General features: G+C 37.7%; 1 protein-coding gene across 1 annotated transcript in view; it reads left to right on the forward strand.

Annotated features, from left to right (window-relative positions):
* Positions 1-24930, forward strand: part of LRP6 (LDL receptor related protein 6) — a 184908-nt gene that overhangs the window by 128253 nt on the left and 31725 nt on the right. Inside the window, exons 8-14 of the mRNA XM_061205368.1 lie at positions 9005-9221; positions 10317-10606; positions 11903-12129; positions 14103-14287; positions 14919-15245; positions 22159-22361; positions 24133-24344. Of these exons, the coding sequence (XP_061061351.1) occupies positions 9005-9221; positions 10317-10606; positions 11903-12129; positions 14103-14287; positions 14919-15245; positions 22159-22361; positions 24133-24344 (1661 nt within the window). The remainder of the gene's footprint in view (positions 1-9004; positions 9222-10316; positions 10607-11902; positions 12130-14102; positions 14288-14918; positions 15246-22158; positions 22362-24132; positions 24345-24930) is intronic.

Genomic DNA, 24930 nt, shown 5'->3' on the forward strand with positions numbered 1-24930 from the left:
CTTATTTCCCATGCCAAGGAGCCATGGTTCTTTTTAATGAAGAATAGTATTTAAAAACCAATATCTGGGCATAAGGCATGCTCATTGGTACTTGAGTAATTTGTCTTAATACTAAGATGTTAGAGTTGATTTTTTTTTTTTCCTACTAAGACTCCAAATATATGTTAGTTGTGCTTGAAAAGAATGAGAGGAAAGGGAGCATTTTCCCCTTGTTAATATGCTAATGTGTTTCCCTTAGGGTTTATTAAAGGCTCCAGGACAGTGGGGTTCTCACAAGTGTCTCATGAAGCATTTGAGTATTGACTAAGGTGGTGTTGGTTTTCATCATAGTGATACCTTCAGCTGAAAATCTGTTCTCAATTTTATAGTTTTCCTGAGTAATTCATGTTTTAGAATGCTTTGGTCACAATAGCAATTCGTAGCTCTATCTGTAAAAGAGCATAGTAACTGCAAATGTTTAATATTCTAAGCACGACTCCTTGAAAAAATATTATGAAACTACCTAGTGCAAATTTGATACTTTTTCTTTCCATATTAAAAATCACTTGTATTTACTCAGACATAATATGTCTTGAAGTAGGTTAAAAGGCTTTAAATGCAGCACCGAATTTGCCCTTACTGCTCTCTTAAACAGGTGCATGGCATCCCTTTGCTTCCCCTACTGGGTGCAAAACATTTCTCTTTCCTTCTCACCCCAGTGAGATTCTGCATGACTGAAATGTTATTTCCATCGATATAGTTTTCAAAAATGCCATTTCTATGAAATTATACTTTATAACCTATGAAGTATATGAATCAGCCCCCAACGATACCTATTTGTCTCTCATATATATATATATAAACTTCTGATTTACTACTTGTTTTGGATATTGGCTGGAACAGTATAAGAGGAATGGTTCTTTTGCATGTCTTTCTTGGAACTTGATAGCATTCCCCGTTCATTTTATGGTGGGTGCCTGGTTGTCCTGTTGTCATCTATCTCTTGAACATGTCCAGTCAAGTGAATTTGCATAGCAGCAACTTTGGTAGTAGACTGGCTGCATTCCAGGATTTCATGGGTAATCCTGTCTTGACATTTAATGGCCTGATGAAACTGCTCAGAAAAACCGGATGTGATGTCTGCAGAAGGTTTGCCATTACCTCCTCTCCGTGAAGATAATGTTCTGGTTAACCCACATCTGTTTCCTGTTGTAGCCCATATGCTCAGTGTGGTTTGCAATATTTGGGAATGCCTTGGAATGTTAAATCCATACCACAATGTGGTTGAAGCAGCTGAAACCACTGGAGACTCTGGTTCAGATTTGGAGGTAGATTTTAGAAGTGACGCCTAATTTCAGTTTAATTAAACCACTCTGAGGTAATATGGTGAAACACACCCTCAAGAAGATTTAATTAGTGTTGGCTCAACTTTTAAAGCATAAGGGTTATCTTTTGGAATGGCCTAAAATGGTGCATTTGTTCTGGATTCAGAATGTACAAGCAAGCTTTTACCAGGATTTGGGTTGTTATTTTAAACATAAAGGGGCTTAAAACTGTGTTTACAAACCTAGTAACCTGTCCAAAACTGTTACTCCTTGGGTATGAGAAATGTAACAGTAATTTTCTTTGAGACAAAGCAACATGTTCTTGTTTCTCTATGTTGCTTCTGCCCAGTAGAGAGGGATTGTGTGGCTGATAAAAGAGAAGCATTTAGGGCAGAAGCCAATTTTCTAAGAAGTGTCAACTCTGCAAAAGTAATGGAAGGAAACACATTTCAGAAAGTAATCAGACTCTGTATAAAGGGAAATATGTAGTTCTGTAGAAGTAAAGTCTCACAATCAGATTTTGTTTAAGCTTTTGATCCCTTAATCTCTTCAGAGGATTCTTATAAATTGCTTCCTACATCGTATGAACAACAAAAATGATAACAGCATTTATTACTAACAACTATTATTATTATTCAAGTGCCCTTGGACTTTTTCCTTATCTTTCCTCCCTTCATTTTTTTTTTTTTTTTAATTATGGAAAATTTCAGACATATAGTAAAGCAGAGTAAAGATACTCAGGAACTACCCGGCTTCAACCATTATCTGTCAATCTAGAATGCTCTTAAGGGGAGAGCCAAGGAGATGGCAGATAGGGATTCTCTTATTAATATAAATGTGATTTTAATACTTTTATTTTGAGATAACCTAAAAGAAATGAAAGAATCAGGCCTTTGTCCTTACTCTTACAAATCTCAGCTAGTACTGTGAAATGTAAACTTACAAATGTGATAAAAGATGAAAAAAGTAGAGTTTTATTAATTCTTTTCATGAGAAATCAGTTTTTGAAGTAATTTTAACCCACATTAGAATTAAGTATAGTATAGCTGGGGAGGGAGGAAAGACGAAATGGAAGACATTTGTTTGTGGCTTTATTGAGCCTGATGAGTCTAGGGCAACCCTGAAGGTGGCAGGTTTGAGAGGGGACAGAGATCTAATCTAAAACAAGAGTAAATTAATTCTGTTGTGGGCTGTATAGTCACCACCATGAAATTCTAATCCTGCGCGGTCCACTAGGGTAGCCAGTCACCACATATGGCTATGGAGCACCTAAAATGTGGCTACTCTGAATTGAGGTGCTTGAAGTGTAAAATGCATACTGAGAAGACCCAGTAAGAAAAAACATAAAATCTCGTTAATAAATTTTTAAAGAGTGATTACATGTTGAAATAAAATATTTTGGATATATATGAATAGATTAAATATATTATTAAAATTGCTTTTACCTGTTTTTTTTTAAACTTTAAAAAATCTGGCTCCTAGAAAATTTTAAATTACACACATGACTCACATTTGTAACTTGTATTTCTTTTGGACAGCACTGTTCTAGACCCAACCCTGTTGTAAAAAGCTACAACAGTCAAGAATGGGAAGATAGGGAATTAAGGGAAGCAGTGTGCTTACAAATTTACATTTAAAGTATCTTAGCATATCTTAATTACATTGTTTAATTTGAAATAGATGTGATATATCTAGCTTTAGCGTGCACTTTATTTACTCCACAACTCCCCCCACCCCACCCCCACAAAAAAAAACACTTTTAGTTTTTGCCTTTAAAGTGAGAGAACAAGGAATGGCTAGCTGGAAGGGTCTAATACTCTAGTGTGCGAAGCTACAAAATCCTTAGATGTGGCTTTTAGGGAACTATATTTGAGTTCTTGGACTCTGTGCTATTCTAAAGATCTTCTTAAGACCTTCATTATCATTTGTTGTTGTTTTGCAAGATGTTGCTAAAAATTACGTTATCTTTTTAACATGTCCTTTGCTTGTTTTTCTTCTTCCTGAGACCCTTGCTTGCAGTTGGAGCAGCATTAACACTGATCCAAGCCCCAGTTTTGTCAGGGGACCAGAGTGAAGATCACCAAAGCATTCCTAACCTACAATCCTCTATGTGCAATTCTGAAATCCAAAAAGCTCTCGAAACTGAAAGTTATTTTTATTAATTCCGTTGGTAGAGAGTCTGGCTTGAGGGACTTCCCTGGTGGTCCAGGCAGGGGGTGTGGGTTCCATCCCTGGTGGGGGAGCCCAAGAAAACCAAAACACAAAATGGAAGCAGTATTGTAACAAATTCAATAAAGACTTTAAAAATGGTCCACATCAAAAACGCTTTAAAAAAAAAAAAAAAAGAGTCTGACTTGAAGCAGTGTAAGACTAATTGTAGTCTCTATTTATCCCCCTTTGTGGGAATATGTATATGTCTTGCTGCAAAAATATTATCATGCTTGGCAATGAAGTGCTGCCCTGGACCCAGGTAGAGGTGATACGCTATGTGCATTGTGTTAGCCTTTCGGTATTTCAAAGAAGTCCAAATTCTAAAATAGAGCTAGCCCAAAGACTTTCAGAAAGGGGATTTTTGGACCTCTATTATCATCCCATAGAAATTGAAAATATTTTATTAACCATAATTCTGTATTTAAGATATTTATCTTTAGCACAATCTGGACACAGTGATAGAGGTAAATGAGGTCTTCCTGAAATACAGCTTTGTTATGTCACTCTTCCTTAAAGTGCTTTCAGAAGTTTCTTGTTTTCTATAGTTTTTCTTACCTGGGATTTCATACCTCCTATAGGGTGCTGTCTCTCTTGAGTCCCTTTTGTATTCTTTCTACCTCAAAGCATCTCTTTCAAAGTCAGTCAAACAAGACATCCTTGACTGTGTCTTAACGTGTGTTACTTCTTTTATTCTGAAAAATCATTTTCTCTTTTTCTTTGTCAAAATTCTTCTAATTCTTGAAGGTGGATTTGAACTCCTGCTCCTTCCTAAAGTTTTTCCTGATTAGCTGTAGGCCAGAGAAGGGTGTATGTGTATGGTTTTAATGTAAATATAGTTTACTTCCTCAACCAGATTGTAATCCCTTAGCTAGAAGAGGCCCTGTTGTAAACTTTTTAGCATTCATCATGCTTTTCATGTGATTTGCATTTAGTAGATATGTTTATTAATGTTGTTTGATTTGGGGTGGGGAGTGGAGTTGAGGGTCTGGTAGAGCAGCAAAAAGTATATTCCAATCAAATTGTCAAACTGCTCCATTTTGTTTACTGTTTCAGTTACTGTGCGTCTTAGTAGCATAAGCAAACAATAAAAATGGGGGTTGGAAATGGGAATAAGGCTGCAGCCCTGCAGTTTTCCACTAGTTGCCAGGATACAGAAAGGTCTGTGTTGTTTTTATTCAGCTTAAAACTGTGTGGTTCTTTGGTCCTTTACTTCCACATATCCTTTTATATTTATGTATTAATTTTTATTTTGAAGCACTGTATTTTACTAAATTAATTAAATATAGCCATTTAAATATAGCTGTTTACTTTTAGGGACTAAAGCATTTTACTAAAACAATAAAGGGCAAGAACCAGCATTCACTGAGCATCTACTAATCTGATACTGTGCTATATAAGTAAACATTCTTTTCTTTAATTCTTAAATAATTCAGTAATGTAAGTGCTCTCTCCCTATTTTACATGTGAGAAATTTCCTTAAGGGTATCTAGTGAGTGATAGAGCTTATATTTAAAATCCAAACCTGTCTAATTCTGCCAGAGTATTGTTTGCTAACCATAAGAGATTTTTAGAGAGCAGAACAATGAAGAATATATGCTAAATAAGAAAATGCTGAGTTGTGTAAACCAGAAGAATCTTTTGGAATTATCTTTTTGTTATTTTTCTCACTGTGGTTTTCAGTTTAATTCTTTGCCCATTATCTAAATTCATAGCTAATCAGCTATCTTTGTTTTAAGTTGTTAATGTCTCAAAATGAACAAACAAGAATGTTGCAGGACACATAACTGAAAGAGGAGAGTTGGTTGATCCTGTAATATTTTTGAAGTAGAAATTTAGGTTTTATTTTTAAAAAGTTCAGTCTTAGGCAACTAGTGTATGCTTTTAGATCAGCAAATAAATTTTAATAGGAAGGCCAATATTGGAGCATAGTAATCAGCAAAATTAGCATTAATTTATTAAATGTAAGATAATAATTGATTTAAGATAATACTGAAACGAGGAATAAGGTAAAAGCAGACACGTTTTACTATACCATACACTTGTAAGAAAGTATTATTTTAGAGTTCTGTAATACAGAATGTTTAGCATTCTGTGTTAGATGCTCTCTGATAGGATGATGAACTCCTCCCCCTAATGGAGAAGATAGGTTTCCTGTTAAGTATCTGACATTTTAGATGAGGTAGCAGTAAATTTTCTGGGAGATGCAGTGGGAAATATTGCAGTAGAAACTGATGAGACTTTAGACTAGAACTTTACATCTTTGTAATTTTTCTGCATAAGGTAATATTAAAGACTTAAGACTTGATGGGCTTGTTGAAAGGTGTTTTATAGACAGAGAACAACTCAGGAAATATTGGAACATATCCAGCCAGGTTTGAAAAAGGAAAGAGGAACCAGTGAGATGAAGAGATAGAAAGCAGATTGTGCACAAGAGCAGAGAAGAACAGGAAAGTAGTCACTGATCATTTTCCGTAGTCATTTGAGCGAGTCACAGATTGTCAGCCAGTTGTAGGGAGGTAAGGGAATGAATGGTAAGAGGTGGAGGCAGCGGCTACAGATCATTCAAAGAACATGGCAGCAAAAACAGAATCATTTAGCTTTTAAACAGCGTCTTTCTAAAATGGTGGAAACTGTGTTAAAGGCAGAAAAGAAGGACCTTATGGAGAGGGAGAAATTGGAGATCCTGGGAAGGAAGGACATAGTATTGGGAGGAAATTCTTGCAAGGAGGGTAGAGGAAGATACCAGAGTCAAGAGAGAATCTCCATATTAGGGTGGAGGCAAAAGGACAGAGTTTTAAAATAAGCTGCTCCTACCTAAAATAATGACTATTCTAAATTATGTCTAATAAAGGAAAGATTTTCACCCTGATCAGAGTTTTCAGGCAGTAATAAAATGGGGCCAGAAATTCTTTCTTGGAGCTCTGCTTTTAGGAGGGATCAGGAATGTATCCATTCTCTAAAAGTAGGCAGTAGTATGCATTTTTACATGGATTTAAAATTTGGGCAAGAATACCTTTCATTCATTCACATGGCTAAGCTAGGATCTGAGGATAAGAACTGTTTTATAAATTTTTATTCCCATTTTTAAGAAGGTTTCTTGACTGTCATAGGTCTTACGTGGCTTCTCTTGTTGCGGAGCACGGGCTCTAGGCTCACGGGCTCAGTAGTTGTGGCTTGCAGGCTCAGTAGTTGTGGCACACGGGCTTAGTTGCTCCGCAGCATGTGGGATCCTCCCGGACCAGGGCTTGAACCCGTGTCCCCTGCATTGGCAGGCAGATTCTTAACCACTGTGCCACCAGGGAAGTCCCTCCTTTTAAAAATTATTTAACAAATATTTATTGAGTTCTCTGCCAGGCTGTTTAATAGTAGCTGTGAAAGACATAAATAGATGAATTAGGTTCCTGCTATTCTAGAGATCACATCCTAGTTATATATGAAAACAGATTATCAACCTTTTTTCTCTGCTTAGTCATTTTACTTTTAAACACCAAAGTAATTTTAAGATAAACCGTAGACATCATAAAATATATCCAGGAATGGTCTGTTGCAAGAAAATATGTAAAAAATCTAAACTCATGTCTCAAGGAGAAATTATTAACTTTAAAAAGTATGTAATGTTAGGAGTTGGAGTAGTATTTAATTCTTTTTAACTATGTTTTTGACTTTTAAAAAACATTGTATTTAAATATAGATTTATTCAGTTGGCTTAATAGAAGTCCTCTTGTATCTAATATGAACAGATAAACATCCAACTAATATAATCTCTCTTCCGTCAGATATAAATCAAATATTTATTGATATTTGCAAGTGAAGATACAAGAATATAGCACAATTTTGCTCAATTTTTAAGTATTTTGTTTCCAAGGTTTGGATGTTTGGGGAAGGTCAGCAAGTGTTTTAAAATTTTTAGAGAGGAGAGATAAAGATATTTGCTTGTCATTCCATCTAGGCATCACAGTATTGACTTACATGGAATATAATTTATGAATAAAAAATTAATACTTGTATAAGATTATGCCTGATACTTCTTTTTAGGTGGGTGTTTGCATGTACATGTTATTAGTAACAGAATAACATTTCTGAAGGCTGATTTGCCTGGTACACAGGCCACTTTAAATGATAGAAATGTTCTCAGATGAGGACTTGGAAGTTGGTGCTTTAGAATACTTCCTCTGTCTTTTAGAACAGAAGATTAGTACATGTTTCTGCAATGTCAGAGACAGATAAGACGCCTTTGCCACTTCTAGGGAAATTGCTGATGTTTATAATGAAAATGTCAGGATGAATTTAATAATGTTGCTATAGCAGGGGTCCCCAACCCCCGGGCCACGGACCAATAGTCGTCTGTGGTCTGTTAGGAACCGGGTTGCACAGTAGGAGGTGAGCCGAGCGAAGCTCCATCTGTATTTACAGCTGCTCCCCATTGGTCGTATTACTGCCTGAGCTCCGCCTCCTGTCAGATCAGCGGCGGCATTAGATTCTCATAAGAGCGCGAACCCTACCGTGAACTGCGCATGTGAGGGCTCTAGGTCGCAAATACAGATTATCATTAGCAGAGAGGTTTGACCGCACAGAGACCGTAATAAATCAATTGCTTGCAGACTCATATCAAAACCCTGTCAGTGAGCGGCAAGTGACAAGCTCAGGGCTCCCGCTGATTCTGCATTATGGTGAGCTGTATAATTATTTCCTTATATATTTCATATTATATTACAATGTAATAGTAATAGAAATAAAGAGCACAATACATGTAATGTGCTTGAATCATCCTGAAACCATCCTCCTCCACCTGGTCCGTGGAAAAATTGTCTTCCACGAAACTGGTCCCTGGTGCCAGAAAGGTTGGGGACCGTAGGGTAGTTGGAAAGAGCTGATACATCCTAGTTCCTTGAAACTTAGTCGCAGAGAGAGTATCTAGAGTGTTTGTTTTTTTTTTTATTTTTTAAACAAAAACAATGAAATAAAAAATACACTAAATAAAGGAGTCCTAAAAAAGACATCAACTCTGTTTACAAGCTGTGTAACCTTATTTGAATCTTAGTTTCCTTAGATGTCAAACAGGCAAAACTCTCAGGATAAAATAAAATATGTTATAAAACACAATACGTAATAAAATAATATGTGCAGAGGTACACTATAATTTGAAAACAAATGTACAAGCAAACTTAAGGTGATCCTATTGTACTTTTAATTTTTACACAGTCATTCAATAGAGGAGGTGCATACTAAATCTAATGTTGCCAGAATTTTTAGAAGGAAGGGTAGTAAAAGACTGGAGAAATAGAGGTAAAATATGAGCCTACATTGAGTCTTTGAAATCATTCTCATTAAATGAACATGTTGTCATTTTGTGAAAGCATTGTAATAGGAGTAACTAAGATGACACTTGGATTTTGATGTAGGCACAGTTGGTTTTGTCATTTTTACATACATTTGAAGAATAAGTACACATCTTTTCCTCTTCCTTCTCTTTAAACTTAAACTTCAAGGTTATGAATACCGATGGGACTGGGAGACGAGTGCTAGTGGAAGACAAAATTCCCCACATATTTGGGTTTACTTTGTTGGGTGACTATGTTTACTGGACTGACTGGCAGAGGCGTAGCATCGAAAGAGTACACAAACGAAGTGCAGAGCGGGAAATCATCATAGACCAGCTCCCTGACCTCATGGGCCTGAAGGCCACAAATGTTCATCGAATCATTGGTAAGTAATTCCACAATTCTCGTAGAGATTGAACCAGGAATGAGAAAAGATGGAGACAGTCAGCAGCTTGTAAAGTCAGCAGTGTAAATTGTTGATGCTTTGAGGGGATATACATAAATTCTTTGTGGTACGTTTTTCTCAAAGTCTGATACCTTTTACATCATATCCCATGGTGTCTTATGGTGGCTAAGGAAGACAGTGAACAGCTTTTAGACAATTATCTTCTTTCTCAGGGACTATCATTCCATTTCCTTCCACCTCCCTACTGTGAAACCCTAAATGTAAGAACCAGAGAAATTAAATAAATGTCCCAGGGAAAATACTCCAAATCACTTTCTTCTTTTGGTTCCTGCAACCTCCAAACATATTTTCAGCATATCACCAAGTTCAGTGATATTTGGGGATGACCTAGTGCTGGGCACCATGTAGATGGTCCATGAATAATTTTGGAATCGAGAACTTTCTTTAAAGTTGTTTACCCGGAAACAAATGAGAACTTTAAGTTATCAGATTGATTGGCAGGAATAGACCTTTTAAATGTTGGCTTAGTACTCTGGCTACATAGTTTGAATCAAAGGGCTAAACTTAACACACACACACACCCCTTCATGAAAAGAATTTCTACTGTATGAATAAGGCAGTTTACTTAAAGTTTACTGTGGGTACAAAGGAAAGTATTTTTGTCATACCTTTATTCCCAGTTGATCAGCACAGGAGTTTTGACCTGCTCCGTTTTCAGCCTGGGCCAGTTCACCACTCCTTAGGCAACCTGGTAGTCCCCACTCCTGGGAGGTCACCATACTGATGCCAACTTAATCGGATACCCAGTCAGCATAGAGCATTACCGGTCAGAACTCCTGGGCTCAAGCCATCCTGCTTGCGAGCAGCTGGGACTATAGGCCTGCACAACTGTGCCTGGCCTTTTATTCCCTATTAATCCTCATAGTGCATGTTTATGAGATTAGAGCTGAAACTCTAGGTTTGGGAGCAAATATAATCCTTGGTCTTTGTGAAACAAATGCTTAGTCATTTTAAATTGAAAATGTGTTGGTTGTGTCAATGCGTGTGTCCTTCTGTGCCCTTTTATAATTTTAGGTTCCAACCCCTGCGCTGAGGAGAATGGGGGATGCAGCCATCTCTGCCTCTATAGACCTCAGGGCCTTCGCTGTGCCTGCCCCATTGGCTTTGAACTCATCAGTGACATGAAGACCTGCATTGTCCCAGAGGCTTTCCTTTTGTTTTCACGGAGGGCAGATATCAGGAGAATTTCTTTGGAAACTAACAATAATAACGTGGCCATCCCACTCACTGGTGTCAAAGAAGCTTCTGCTTTGGATTTTGATGTGACAGACAACCGAATTTACTGGACTGACATATCACTCAAGGTTAGCAAAAGAACTGGAATATTAAAACTGGGGGCTAAAAGGGAGAGCGTCTAGAATTTCTGAGTCTTCGTGCTATTATCAGCTTTCCTCATTACTTAATAGGCAGAGTTCAACAAAAACACTTAACTTTTTAAAGGAAGTCGAGGGAAAGGCCCATTCAGTATTTTATTAAGTATCTTTTAGTGCAAGATACTTTGCTTGAGTGTTCTAAATCTGCAAGACATAATCTTCCTCTACTTTGTTCTGTTTGAATATAATGAATGACATTTTCTTCAGTTAGAGAGTAAGCAATTGTATGCTTCATATAAATGGCTTATAGAGACTTGACTCTTAATTTATTAAAAAAAATTTGGGGGCGCCTGACTGAGGTAGAAAATGCCAATTATGAGTTATAGCATACCTTTTTTTTCCCCCCTAGAATAAATATTGAAAAGCACACTGAGTCAATAAGGAGGAGCTCTTAACCAGAAAATCTGGAGAATAAGCTTTCCTTCTTCCAGATTGTTTTGGACTTGTTTTAGATAACTTGCGTAAAATTTTGTCTCATGTGCAAAAATCATGGAATGTTAGAGCCAGAGTTGGATTCTAATGGTGTTCAGTAAAATCTGTTAAATGAGTGAATAAATGCTTTATCTTGGCTTTTATTATGTGGGCTTGTAAGTTTCCTCATCTTGAAAATAGCGATAATGTCTTATCTTGCAGGGCTGTTGTGAGGATTAAATGAGAAAATATATGTACACAAAGTACTTAGGATAGTACTTGCCAAGAAGTAGCAGCTATTATTAATAGCTTGAATTATGACGGTTTTAATTTTTAGGGGATTCAAAGCTACAGTGGTAATGGTATGATAATAGTCATATGCGCTTCTATAAGGTATCAATATAAGGTTGTTGAGATCTTCAGTTGACACAATGACATGGCATACTCTCAAGTACCTTCAGGAAGCTGACTGCCAGTTAAAAGTCTACAACATTCTGGTCACATCTTTTTCACTTGATTACTAATAAATTTTACAAGAATAGTCATTCCACTGTTTTACTAGAATACATTTCTGGTCCTTAAAAATTTCAAAACTTTCTCCCTGAATTGGCAATAAAACTTGAGGTCACAGTTGCATTTATTAGAGATTGACATCATTTTTTTTTCTTTGCTCATAAAATATGTGAATTGTATTGAGAAACTATGCCTCTGGTTCTTCTGGATCCTCCCACCCAACGAAAACCAAACCATACGTTCCTTCTGGATAGTGTTTTGTACTTAAGCCCTGTGACTTTTTTGTTAATCTTATTTTTGCAGACCATCAGCAGAGCCTTTATGAATGGCAGTGCACTGGAACATGTGGTAGAATTTGGCTTAGATTATCCAGAAGGCATGGCAGTAGACTGGCTTGGGAAGAACTTGTACTGGGCAGACACAGGAACAAATCGAATTGAGGTATCAAAGTTGGATGGGCAGCACCGACAAGTTTTGGTGTGGAAAGACCTAGATAGTCCCAGAGCTCTTGCATTGGACCCCGCTGAAGGGTAAACAGCTTTTTGTATGCATTCTTTGCAACTGCATTGTTCATGGCCAAGTTATGGATTATATTCTTGATGTCTTAAATAATGCTTATTAGGAATTTGAGAAGTCAACCATAGACAGGCTTTATCTTAAAACCATTAGTTGAGATTTCACTGATTTAGAATTAATAATTATTCGCTAAATTTGACTTTTGTCATCATTAACACTGGGTGAAAAAGATTAGTGAAATGGATTAATAATTAAATATTAATGATCATACTTACATACTAAGTAGACAGCCTTTTTAAAGGTGTCATCAAGTCTGTATTTGCTTGCACTCTCTTCCAAGTTACACCAGATTCCAAACCTATGAAAGTAAACCCACTGAAATAATGTGTGCTAGGAAATAACTGCATTTTACAAGCTCCATTCTAGAATGTTTGTTAATTCAAATATGGACAGTTAGTTTGATTATTATTATAAACTTGGGGAAACTTTGATAGTAAACAGTGAACTTTCTGATAAATAAACTATTTATTTACAACGTGACATGTTTTTCAATGGTAGATGATCCTTCTTACATGATTTAGCAAGTTTTAAAAAGCCAGCATCTAAGAAATCTGAAATTTGAAGAATAACTCCATTTTAAAAAGCAGAAGTTAACAATGTGAACATACAAACATATTTACTATAGCCGTAATGAAAAATAGTTTCCCTCAATCAGTCAGTTCCGTGGTTAGCTTGTTAGCCATGTAGTTAAGAAGGTCATACTGAAAGCACCCTCTCTGTGCTGACATGTTGTGATTGGGTTATGGTGATTTTTATTCTAAACATTAGTTACCAGACAGATATATTTAGTAGTTGGAATGAAGGTCTCTAGTTTATGTGGCTGCTGGCAACTGTGAAATTTCTCCCACAGTTGTTTTCTCTTGGGCTCTTGGGGTGTGCACGTGCCTGTCAGCTGACAAGTACAAATGCAAACAAAGACCGAGACACTTCAGTTTTCAGAAAAGCGTGTTCATACATTGCTACCAAATCAACCATCAGCTAACAGGCTGATGAGTGAATGTCTCCCATGGGTATTTGATGAGACTTGGCATGTGGAGAACATTCCTAGTCCCAGTATTCAGAGTGTCTTGAAACTAGCACAACTAGTTCAGCTGAAAGGGCATTTGGCTAAGGATTAGCTTCTAGTTCTAGCTCTGCCATATGACTGGCTTGAAGACATTAGACAAATCAGTCACACTTTTAGTGCCTTGGCCTCCTCATGTGTAAAAAGCCTATACTGTTGGGCCGCTCTAAGGTTAAGGTGAAAAACTCAAAAGAGTACAATAAAAGCAAAAGAGTGTTCTAAAATTTCACAGGGGTTGTAGTAATAGTGTTCACTGACCAGCTGACACATTAAGGGGTGGTTCGTTGCTCTTACACGTAGCAGTATGTTACCTTGGACCATGTGACCAAATACATTTTCAAACTTTGCTTTTAAATTTCAGTTAAAGGCTATTAATCTTTACCCTTGATGTACTGCTGCAACTTGGTTTGGGGGAGAGTTGATGACACAAATTGAAAAGAAGTTTAAAAATTTAAAAATCCGAATTACTTGTATTCAGAAATACATATATTTTGTTCTGAAGTGAATCAGGTTCTGAGACCAGAGCTTTAATTCTTTCCTAACTTCTTGAATATTAGTTTTATAAATGCAAGTGCTGCAATAAGGAAATCATTGGTTTGTTTCCAGTTCCTAGGTTTTGGATGGAACAAATTCATTGGAAAGACTAAGGAAAGCTGACTCACTTCCTTTTTAGGATATGAGAAAAAATATTTAGTTGAGGCTGCCAATATTCTTGAAAAAAATTATAGCTATGATTTTGCTTTACCAATTTCCTTGACTTAATGTATATTTTCTTTAAATTCATTTAGTTACTATGCATGAATATGATCCTTTCTCCCAAATAGTCAAAAATGAAATGTTAAATATCCACTGTTTTGAATTTAGATTTATGTATTGGACTGAATGGGGTGGAAAGCCTAAGATAGACAGAGCTGCCATGGATGGAAGTGAACGTACTACATTAGTTCCAAATGTGGGGCGAGCAAATGGCCTAACTATTGATTATGCTAAAAGGAGGCTTTATTGGACAGACCTAGACACCAACTTAATAGAATCTTCAAATATGCTTGGTAAGCTGTACTCCTTTTTGTTCAGACAGATAGTATATAATCCTTTCTGTGCAAAACTCAGTGGCTGTTATTTACCATAGGTTAGATACTATTAATAAAACTTCATATGAATGTCTAGGTTCTTCCTCTGTCTCACACTGTATCCTATTTATTAATAGTGGGCCAAATACTTGGATTCATATCTCTTTAATATGTGGAAATTTCATTACTGTTGGGCTTATAATGGAATTTATAACACCCTGGATATTCCTGAAGTGACTTTTTGTACCAGTAAAATACAATATATGCATTTCCATCTTTTTATGGAAGGAAAAATAGTTGAACTATAGACCTTTACGGAGGGAAAATAAGACCACAATCAAAATAGACCATTTACAGGAGTTTAAACAAACTCAGTGATTTGTAGCAAGAATATTAGTTTGAGGCATGGGGTCAGACTGCAGGTGGGTTGATTTCAGAGGACCAGTCTGGTTTAAGAATTGCTTTTAAAGGAATTTTTCTGTTTTAAATTGCTTACAAAAGTAATGTTTTGTATGTTAACATTTTATTTTATTTTTGCCAACAAGACTCTTACATTCTCACATATTTCATCTCTCTGCTTCTCCCCTTTCTACTGCCTTTCTGAAAACAGGACTCAACCGTGAGGTTATAGCAGATGACTTGCCTCATCCTTTTGGCTTAACTCAGTACCAAGATTACATCTACTGGACGGACTGGAGCCGACGCAGCATCGAGCGTGCCAACAAAACCAGTGGCCAAAACCGCACCATCATTCAGGGCCATTTGGATTATGTGATGGACATCCTCGTGTTTCACTCCTCTCGGCAGGCAGGGTGGAATGAGTGTGCTTCCAGCAATGGGCACTGCTCCCACCTCTGCTTGGCAGTGCCAGTTGGAGGTTTTGTTTGTGGATGCCCTGCCCACTACTCTCTTAATGCTGACAACAGGACTTGTAGTGGTAAGCTGCATTTCCCCCCCAAAGCAATCTAGAATTAGAGGAGAAAGCAGGATTTTGAAAACACTGTAGTTCATGTTCTTTCTAGAGTAAAAAGTTGTAGAGGTCCAGAGTTGATCATTTGTTTAATAAAAGGGAAGAAGTAAACGTGGAAAAATGCAAGTGTTTGTTACTTTTATTTGTTTGGTACTAACTAGTTGATGTTATGGAAAAATTGATACTATAGAAAAAGTAAGTCTTTTATCCTTGGGGATTAAATATGTATTGAAAAATTTACATAGCTTCTTTGAGAGAGACAGCACATATGTATGCTATACATATTTATTCATGATAAGGGAAGAACAGTACAACAAAGAGAATCTACAAAATACAATCTCCTTGTCCTTTGAAGTTCATAGAATAGGCTAAAGATGAAGAATTTAAGTGTGTAAGAGGCCAGGCAGAAAATGCTATGAGTAAATTTAGCTCAGTATGAAACAGTAGTAAATATATGGGGAAGGGAAACTGGAGAGCACATGCTCTGAACATAGTGAGTGGTCGCCACTTATTTCTAGCTGATGTTACCAGATCTTCTCAGATTCACATGCACACAGAGACACACACACATACAGTGCTAAGAACACCAAAACACAGTGTGTAACAAAAGATTGTTGGCTTGGGGAGTCCTGATTTATGATTCAAGTGTGCATGAACGCCCATGTCTTGGTGGATAGACAAGAACAAATTGGTAGATATGATAAAGAAATAGATCAGAAAAAGTAGATTCGTGGGAGAGAAGTAGGGTATGGTTCACTAAGTTAGAAGGTAACAAAATTGCTGTAGGATATTGGATATAGTGAACTATTGAAATTACGTTATTCTGTGCCTGAAAGTATAGGAGGTCACATAGGAAAGGATTTAGTCTGTTCTGACTCAAGACTTCAGTTCTGAAAAAGAAAGTACATCAGTTTATAGTTTAATGGTTTGGCATCTCTGTCACACGTTAAGTTTTGTGTTTTACCGAAGCAAGTCACATAAATTTTTTAAGCCTTAATTTCTCTCATTTGTACAATGGGAATAATAATAGTAACTAACTTGTAGGGTTGCTATGAAAATTGAATAAGATATAATAACATGATTGCTGTGGAGAATGGATTTGAGGAGGAAAATAAGTGGTTGCAGGGCAGTCAGACTCTTGTGATAATGCAGGTCGACTTAGACGGGGCTGGTGGCAGTCGTGATGGAGAGACGTCGATGGGTTCAAGGTATATTTTGAAACTAGAATGAACAGAACTTGTTAATGAGTTGTATATGAGGAAGAATAAGAGGGAGGAAGCAAGGATGACTCCTAGATTTTTGGTTTGAGCACTTAAGTAGGTAGTAAATGGGGAGGATTAATTTTCAAAAAGAATTTTAAAATTTTAGGTTTGTATTGATTTTCCTATGGGAAATAGAAATATTAAATAGGTAATTGTAGGGACTTCCCTGGTGGTGCAGTGGTTAAGAATCCACCTGCCAATGCAGGGGACATGGGTTCGAGCCCTGGTCCGGGAAGATCCCACATGCCGCGGAGCAGCTAAGCCCGTGCGCCACAACTACTGAGCCTGCGCTCTAGAGCCCGCTTGCCTAAAGCCCGTGCTCCGCAACAAGAGAGGCCACCGCAATGAGAAGCCTGCGCACTGCAACGAACAGTAGCCCTCACTCACTGCAACTAGAGAAAGCCCGCATGCAGCAACGGAGACCCAACGCAGCGATAGATAGATAGATAGATAAGATAGATAGATTAGATAGATAGAAATTGTATAGAAGAATCCATAGCTCAGAGAGAGAGATGAGGTTAGAGGTATTAATTTTAGAAATGCCAGCATGTATTTAAAATAGGTACTTAGGGAGAAGGTGTAGACCTGGGGTCAGCAAACTTTTTCTTTAAAGAGCCAGAGAGTAAATATTTAGGCTTTGTGAATCCTATAGTCTCTCTCACACCTATTCAGCTCTGTACACTGCAGTGTGATAGCAGCCATAGATGTTACATTTTTAAATGTGGCTCAATTCTGATAAACTTTATTATAAAAACAGGCAGCAGGCCAGATTTACTTTTTGGGCCATAATTTGCCAACTCTAGTGTGGCGAAAAGAAGGGGTCTGGTAACCTCAGGAACTCTGGTTGAGGAGGGAAAGCTGGCAGTGGACACAGAAAAGCAGCAGCGAGAAAGGCCAAAGGAGAACCAGGAGAAGATAGTGACACAGAAGACAGAAGATTGTTTCAAAATAGAACTGTGTTAATGCTGTTGACAGGTTGAGTAAGGTGAGGCCTAAAATAGTATCCATTGGATATTTGGATGAGGTGGTTATTAGTAACCCTAAAAAAAGTAATTTCAGGGAGGTAATGGTGAAAGATGGGACTAGATCAACAAGTGAATGGAGAAAAGGAAGGGGAGGTAGTGTATGTGTTATGTAGACATCTTTTTTAAGAAGTTTAACTTTGGAAGGAGAAAAGGGGGGTAATAAGTGATGGAGGATGGAGACAGAAGAATATGGAAAGACCTTTTGAGGTCATTATTGTTTGGGCTGATTTTACCAGTGTGTGCTAGTTGGTGAGTGAAGGTCTTGAGAAATCAGTGCTGAGTGTCCCTAATGTCTGTCTTTGGCTCTTTCTGAGATGATTGGCAGTGTTTCAAGAGGCTTCCTGTTGCGTGTTCTTTTTATAATGAGTACTATTTAATATTTGTGCACAGATGTATTAGATTCCAAAGCAGATTACAAGAGAAGTTTAACACAAAGTACTTGCCCTCAAAAAGTTTTCTAACACTGTGTAATTTACTCCTAGACCTGTGTTTCAAAAGCTAAATCAGATCATGTTGTTACTCTGCTCAAAACCTCCCATTTCACACAGAGTGAAAACCTAGTTCTTATAATGGCCTACAAGTTCCTGCATGATCTGTACCCCACACTTTGCACCGCCCCCCCCTTTGCTTCTCTAACCTCAGCTTTTACCATTCTCTCTCTTGCTCACTGCATGGCAGCCACACCAGCCTCATTGCTGTTTTCAAATATGCCAGTTACTCCTACTTCAGGACTGTTGTACTGCTTATTTCCTCTACTTGGAATGTTCTTCCTGCAAATATTTGCATGGATATACTTCACCTCCAAGTCTTTGCTTAATTGTGACCTCCACAGTGAGACCTGATCTGCCCAATTTAAAATTGCAAGTCATCCTTCCACCCTATCTAACATTGCCAGTGCCCCTTACCTGCCATTTTTCTTTTTCCTGTGACACTTAATCACTCTCTGATATACTATATAATTTATATACTCTATTATTTATATACTATAGCCTCTTTATTATGCTTATTACTTGTTATCTGTTTACTGGAATATAGACTCCATGAAGCAGCATTTTTTTCCTGTTTTTCCACTGATGTATCTTAGGTGCCTAAAAAAGTGTTCGGTAAATAGTAGTCATTCAAGAAATCATTGTTTTGTTTTTTTTTTAAACTTTGTTCTCATAGAATTTTTTTTTTAATTAATTAATTTATTTATTTTTGGCTGTGTTGGGTCTTCGTTTCTATGCGAGGGCTTTCTCCAGTTGCGGTAAGCGGGGGCCACTCTTCATCGCGGTGCGCGGGCCTCTCACTATCGCGGCCTCTCTTGTTGCGGAGCACAGGCTCCAGACGCGCAGGCTCAGTAGTTGTGGCTCACGGGCCTAGTTGCTCCGCGGCATGTGGGATCCTCCCAGACCAGGGCTCGAACCCGTGTCCCCTGCATTGGCAGGCGGATTCTCAACCACTGCGTCACCAGGGAAGCCCCCAAGAAATCATTGTTAAATAGAAGAATGAAGAAGCAGGACAGGATTTGGAAAAACATGTGCTCTTCCATTCAACAGCAGCTTTGTGACCTGGGAAAAATTACTTAACCTTTCTTGAGTCTTTCTTTAAAAATTACTTAACCGTTCTGAGTTTGCTCACCTATAAAATGGAGTAATTTGGGGTATTGGATGACATCTGGTATGATGTGTGACATCTTGGAGTTCCTAAATAAATGCTTGTTTCTTTTCTTTCCCAGTTTTCTGAAATAATTTTATTTCCTTACTTTCAGAATCATGGCTACAGGGCTGTCCTTAGTTATCATCATCTCATGCTTGTTTCTTCATTTGTTTACTCATTTATTCTTTCAATGAATATTTACTGAACACCTAATCCACACTGGGCATCATTTGAGCCAGTGAAGAATGTAGCACTGAATAAAATAGACATTAATCCCTGCCCTCATGGAGCTTACATTTCAGTGGGACAGATAATGAACTAAATAAGTAAACTCTGTCATGAGTTAGATGGAGATGAGTGTTATGGAGAAAATTAAGAGCAAGAAAGGGTGGGTAAGAGGATCACAGTGTTAAATAGGGTCATGAGAGAAGTCCTGACTGTAAAAGTGGCACTATGTCCAGAACTGAAGGAGGTGAGGAAATGAGCTTTGCTGGATATCTGGGAGAACACCTGTCAAGCAAAAGGGAATAGCAAATGCAGAGGCCCTAGGGGGAGGCATGTCCGGCATATTAGAGGAACATCTAGGAGGCCAGTGTCTCTGGAACACAGTGAATAGAGATTAAGTCAGAGAGGAAACAGGAGGCCAAATTGTGTAATCCCTTGTTCAGTACTGAAGTGGTTGGCCTCTACGGAACCTTTGTGTGAATTGGGAAAAGATGTTTCCTCTGGGCAGATGCAGCTGCATAGGTGCTTGACTTGGCTAATGAAGTATGGACTGGACTTCAGTCCCTACTTGGTGCCTTTGGCACAATGCACAAGTGGCACAGTCAGACATGGTGGGCTTGGCCTTGTCATTTATGCTGTTCTTACACCAGAGTAATACCTTTCTTTAAGCTTTGGGTGAACACTTGTGTCTTCAAAGGAGAGCTGAAGAGCTTCCTCCTACCTCATCCTCCAACTTCTGCGTGTGGCTGTCTTCATTGCGGGAATGCAAAACAGAGTCAACCTCACAGGACAGTTTGGAAAGCATTCTGCAGGAGATGAGGGAGTGGTGGTTAGAGGTTACATAAATCAGGATGGATTTAGGCTTACAAAATTGCATATTCTTCGTCACTTTTGTAAATAAGTCAAAACATCAGCTTCCTCTTAGAAATATTTAGCCAGCTGTAATTATTAATGTCATCCATAGACTTTTTGAAACAAGCATTTATTTGGAGCCATATTTGGCTTTGTCTTAATCTACATTTCTAGAACACCTAATCGTGGAATCTTATTAAAGGTTAAAGCTTGTTTCAAAAAAAAAAAAAAAAACTACCCAGTGAAACATACTTGGAGCCAAATATATATTTGAGTATTTCCCAGGCAGGAAAAGTTGACACCTAAAACTGTGGGGTCTTTCTTCTAAGTTTCATTGTATGTCTTAGTATAAGCGGTGCTTATTTTGTTGGAAATGTAGAATTCAGAACTTTTTTTTTCTATTTTCTTGATTTACAAGAATGTAGTACTGCCAAAAAAATAATTCTTTAAAAAAAAAAAAGATGGGAGACTTGTTAACTACTCTATTGTGACCTGTATTCTTACTGCTTAAGGCATGGGTTCTACTAAAATTGCTGAAAGTTGTTAAATCAATATGTTATGGACTCCAGGTAATGGAGAGTTCCAGTGGGATCATTGGAATACTTTCTAAATCTTCCAAGCTAGGTGTGGACTTTTAGCCAGTGAGGAACTCAAAGCAGAATTTCAGTGTTGTGAATACCAAGTTTCTTTGTGAGAACCAGTGAATTTCTTTGGGATTTAAGCCAGTATACATTTGGGTGTAAATGTAAAGTCAACCAGGGAACCACAAATAATGGAGCTGTGAAGAATGGGGTTTAAGGGGAAATAAAGCAGGGAGTTCTGTCTTGGCCATTTATGTTTATATCCCTGAGAAGGACAAAATTCTCCTGGATTTAGGTGATGACTGAGCAACAAGAGTATAATTATGGAATTTTTACATATATTTTAAATGAAAATTTTAAAAATGCTGTTAGACTTTGAAGTTTTTGGTAGCACTGCCAGATGCTGTCCTTTTCTAGATTAGAGGCCTAGTCCCTGGGAAAGGGAATGTTGTCTCTGTTGCATTTTCCCATTTCATAAATTTAGGGCATCAACTTAAGTGTGTGGTTTTTTTTTTTACTGGCTCCCTCTCCTTGCAACCCACTATGCAAAATATTAAGCCTATTATCTGCAACCAGTGAGGGTTTGTTTGAATCCTACTAATACCAAGTTTATTACTGCTACTACTGATAATAATAAACAGTAGTTATTTTTACTTGACATTTACATAATACCTTACAATTTTTTGTTGAGGTATAATTGCCATAATGCCTTACAGTTTTTAAAGTATTTTCACATACGTTGTAAAATTTTTATAGCAACTCAGTGAGCAGGACAACATAGCTATGACCTTATTTTACAGTTGAGTAGATTTTGACCCAAAGAGGTTTAGGGCCTTAGTTAAGATCAAGTGACTAAACAGTGTGAGAAGTGAGACTAAAACCAATCTTGAAGTTTCTTCTTTGACCTATGGAGACCCAGGCTTCCTTCCACCTACAAGAATTGGTTATGGAGGAGTTAGGATTATTTACTTGGCAGACAGGAGAATTTTGTCTATCTTTATTAAATGTTTCATTAAAATCAAGTGTCCTATGATACCACTGTGGACAAGACAGAGAAAAAGTGGCTAGTTGGCTGTTATCATGGGGTAAATTCATAACTGGTTTGGTAACCAGAGCGCTGATCAGTGTTGCCTCTAAGAGAGTTTCTGGAGGCATTCCATAGGGTTTTGTCTCAACCTTACCTTTTCAACATACATGTCTGTTTTGTATGAGATACAGACAACAGGCTGATCAAATCTTTGAGTGATACGAGACTTAGGGTAACTATGTTTCCTCTTTGCTTTTTTCTTTCTTTAAGCTCCAACTACTTTCCTGCTCTTCAGTCAGAAGAGCGCCATCAACCGCATGGTGATTGATGAACAGCAGAGCCCCGACATCATCCTTCCTATCCACAGCCTTCGGAATGTCCGGGCCATTGACTATGACCCACTGGACAAGCAGCTCTATTGGATTGACTCACGACAAAACATGATCCGAAAAGCACAAGAAGATGGCAGCCAGGTAATTCAGGGCTGCGTTCAAGATCCAGTTCTTCTGCCTAGTAATGGGACCAGCCAACCATCCTATTTTACTTAAGTCTTGACTCTGCTTGTGTGTGTGTGTGTGTGTGTGTGTGTGTGTGTGTGTGTGTGTAAAACTGGAATTCTGAACCTAGCAGCTTTTCTCCCTCCTAATGATCTTTGAGTAAACAATTGTTTGATAATTCTATTAGAATGAAGATTGTGTTGTATTAAAATAACTTACGCTCATATATTAGTATGACTGTCAGTGCCACCCATATCATTTATATAGTTTTTTTTTTTAATTCCATTTACATGGAGTGTTAGAAACTTTGAAATCAAATAAACCCTTGGTTCTGATCTCAGCTTTGTCACTCACTAGGATTCTTATGAACTTTTAGCTGAAAGGAATGTAAAGCACATAGCCCATTACCTGTTACATAGTGGGCACTCAATAAATAACAGTTCTGTTACTAGTTAACTATTATTTAAAAGGTTCAGAGGATGGGAAACATAAAACACAGTCTCAGTAAAATTACATCTAGGATATGTTATCATTAGTCTAATGTTTTTTTGTTTTTGTTTTGGTAACTATTATTTGGTGACTGTGGGATAGGAATGAAAATATTATCAACACGTCTTATCTGTGCTTACATTCTAGTCATGATTTACATACCACTGTCCATAATTCTTTGCTTTCTTTCTGTGTCCAAGCAGTATTAGACCGGGATTACTATAAATAATTATTTGTCATTTTCCTTTTAACAGTAATGTTAAGTTGGATTTTTAATGCATTAAAATTTAGGGAGATTAGATTACTTATTTTTTATATGTCTTGTCTGACAAAAAAGAGCAAGGAGATAGTGTATGTAGGGCTGCCGAGGATCATTTAGGGGTATAGTTGTAGCAGAATATTACAGATGCACTTTACACGGTGTAGGCCAGGACCAATAGACTGATAACTAGTTGATAGAAATTATAGCTGTTGTTATTACAGCCGAGGACATAGCAAATAAATGAGATAGCCTTATTTAGGAGTGTTACCTCAGAGATGCCGAGTAAATAAAATATAATTTATTCAGATAAAAGAGATGAAGAAAGCCTCTCTTTTTGCTTGGCTTTGTTTAAAAAAAATTTTGGGGGCGGGGTAGATTTGAGGATTAGAGAAAGACATGACTGATAGATGTGGTTTGTAGCCCTGACTAATTGCTATTGTCTCTAGAGCAGAGTTTCTCAACTTCCGCACTGTTGACATTTTTGGCTGGATAATTCTTTGTGTGGAGGTCTGACGTGTACGTCGTAGGATGTTTAGCAGCATCCCTGGCCTCTCCGCACTAGAAGCCAGTTACACTCTCATAGGCGTGACAGTCAAAAATGTCTCCAGGCATTGTCCAGTGCCCCTGGTGGAGACGTTTGCAAATGCAGAATCGCCCCTGGTTGAACACCACTGCTTTAGAGGTATTACTAGAGTGTGGTTCTAGCCGCAGTTGGCTCTAGTTTACAGGGACAGCTGCCACCTTCTCAGTCTCATTTCTGATCAGTGCACTATCAGCTTCTTAAAGCAACTAATATGGCCTCAGCTCGCTCTTCTGCTTTATGTCATAATAACCAGAGGGAACATTTGAAATGTTCGCTAAGAAATGTCGCTTGAGACTTGAGAGTTCCTTCTCAGGGGTGTGTGACCACATAAATGTAAGTATTGTGAGTGATCTCCTCGGAGCTATCTGGCTTGGTATCTAATTTTCTGTGTGTGTTTCTTTTTCTTTCCTTAGGGCTTTACTGTGGTTGTGAGCTCAGTTCCGAATCAGAACCTAGAAATACAGCCCTATGACCTCAGCATTGATATTTATAGCCGCTACATCTATTGGACTTGCGAGGCCACCAATGTCATTAATGTAACAAGATTAGATGGGAGATCGATTGGAGTGGTGTTAAAAGGCGAGCAGGACAGACCTCGAGCCATTGTGGTAAACCCAGAAAAAGGGTATGTTACTAAGGTGGCATCTGAAACCCTCATCAGCCTTCCTTTTCAGCCCATGTATATTCTTGCTTTCTCTGATTTTACTGTCTAGAATTTCCTTCCTTAGTCACTACTGCTTTAATTCTAATTTCTACCCATACCTCCAGGACTGTTTGAACTGTAACATCCTCCGTGAAGTTTCCCTTGATCTGCCCCACCCCCAGCCAGATGTGACGTTCTCCTCTCTCAAATACCCACCGCTCTGTGTCTGTACCTCTCTAGTTATACTTAGTCCTTTCCAATTTACCTTATACTTAATTGTTTTTCAGTCTTATGTTTTCTACTAGATTTTAGGTTCTTTTATGATAAGAACTAATATGCCTTCTTTCATTTAATATAGAGCTTTGCATTTAATAAATTGTACTTACTTGAATCTGAATGAATGATAAGGAATTCAGCAGGGAAAGTAGCTTACTTCAAAGGAGTTACAGGAAAGAGATGAACTATAGAAGTTAAATATAAGAAATGATTCATATACAACTTATTTTCAGTTATGAAATGGACTAATAGAGAAGAAATTTAAAATTTTGTGTCCAGATCTCTCTGATTA

This window comes from Eubalaena glacialis, chromosome 11 (assembly GCF_028564815.1).
Source record: "Eubalaena glacialis isolate mEubGla1 chromosome 11, mEubGla1.1.hap2.+ XY, whole genome shotgun sequence".
In the NCBI taxonomy this organism is placed as follows: domain Eukaryota; kingdom Metazoa; phylum Chordata; class Mammalia; order Artiodactyla; family Balaenidae; genus Eubalaena; species Eubalaena glacialis.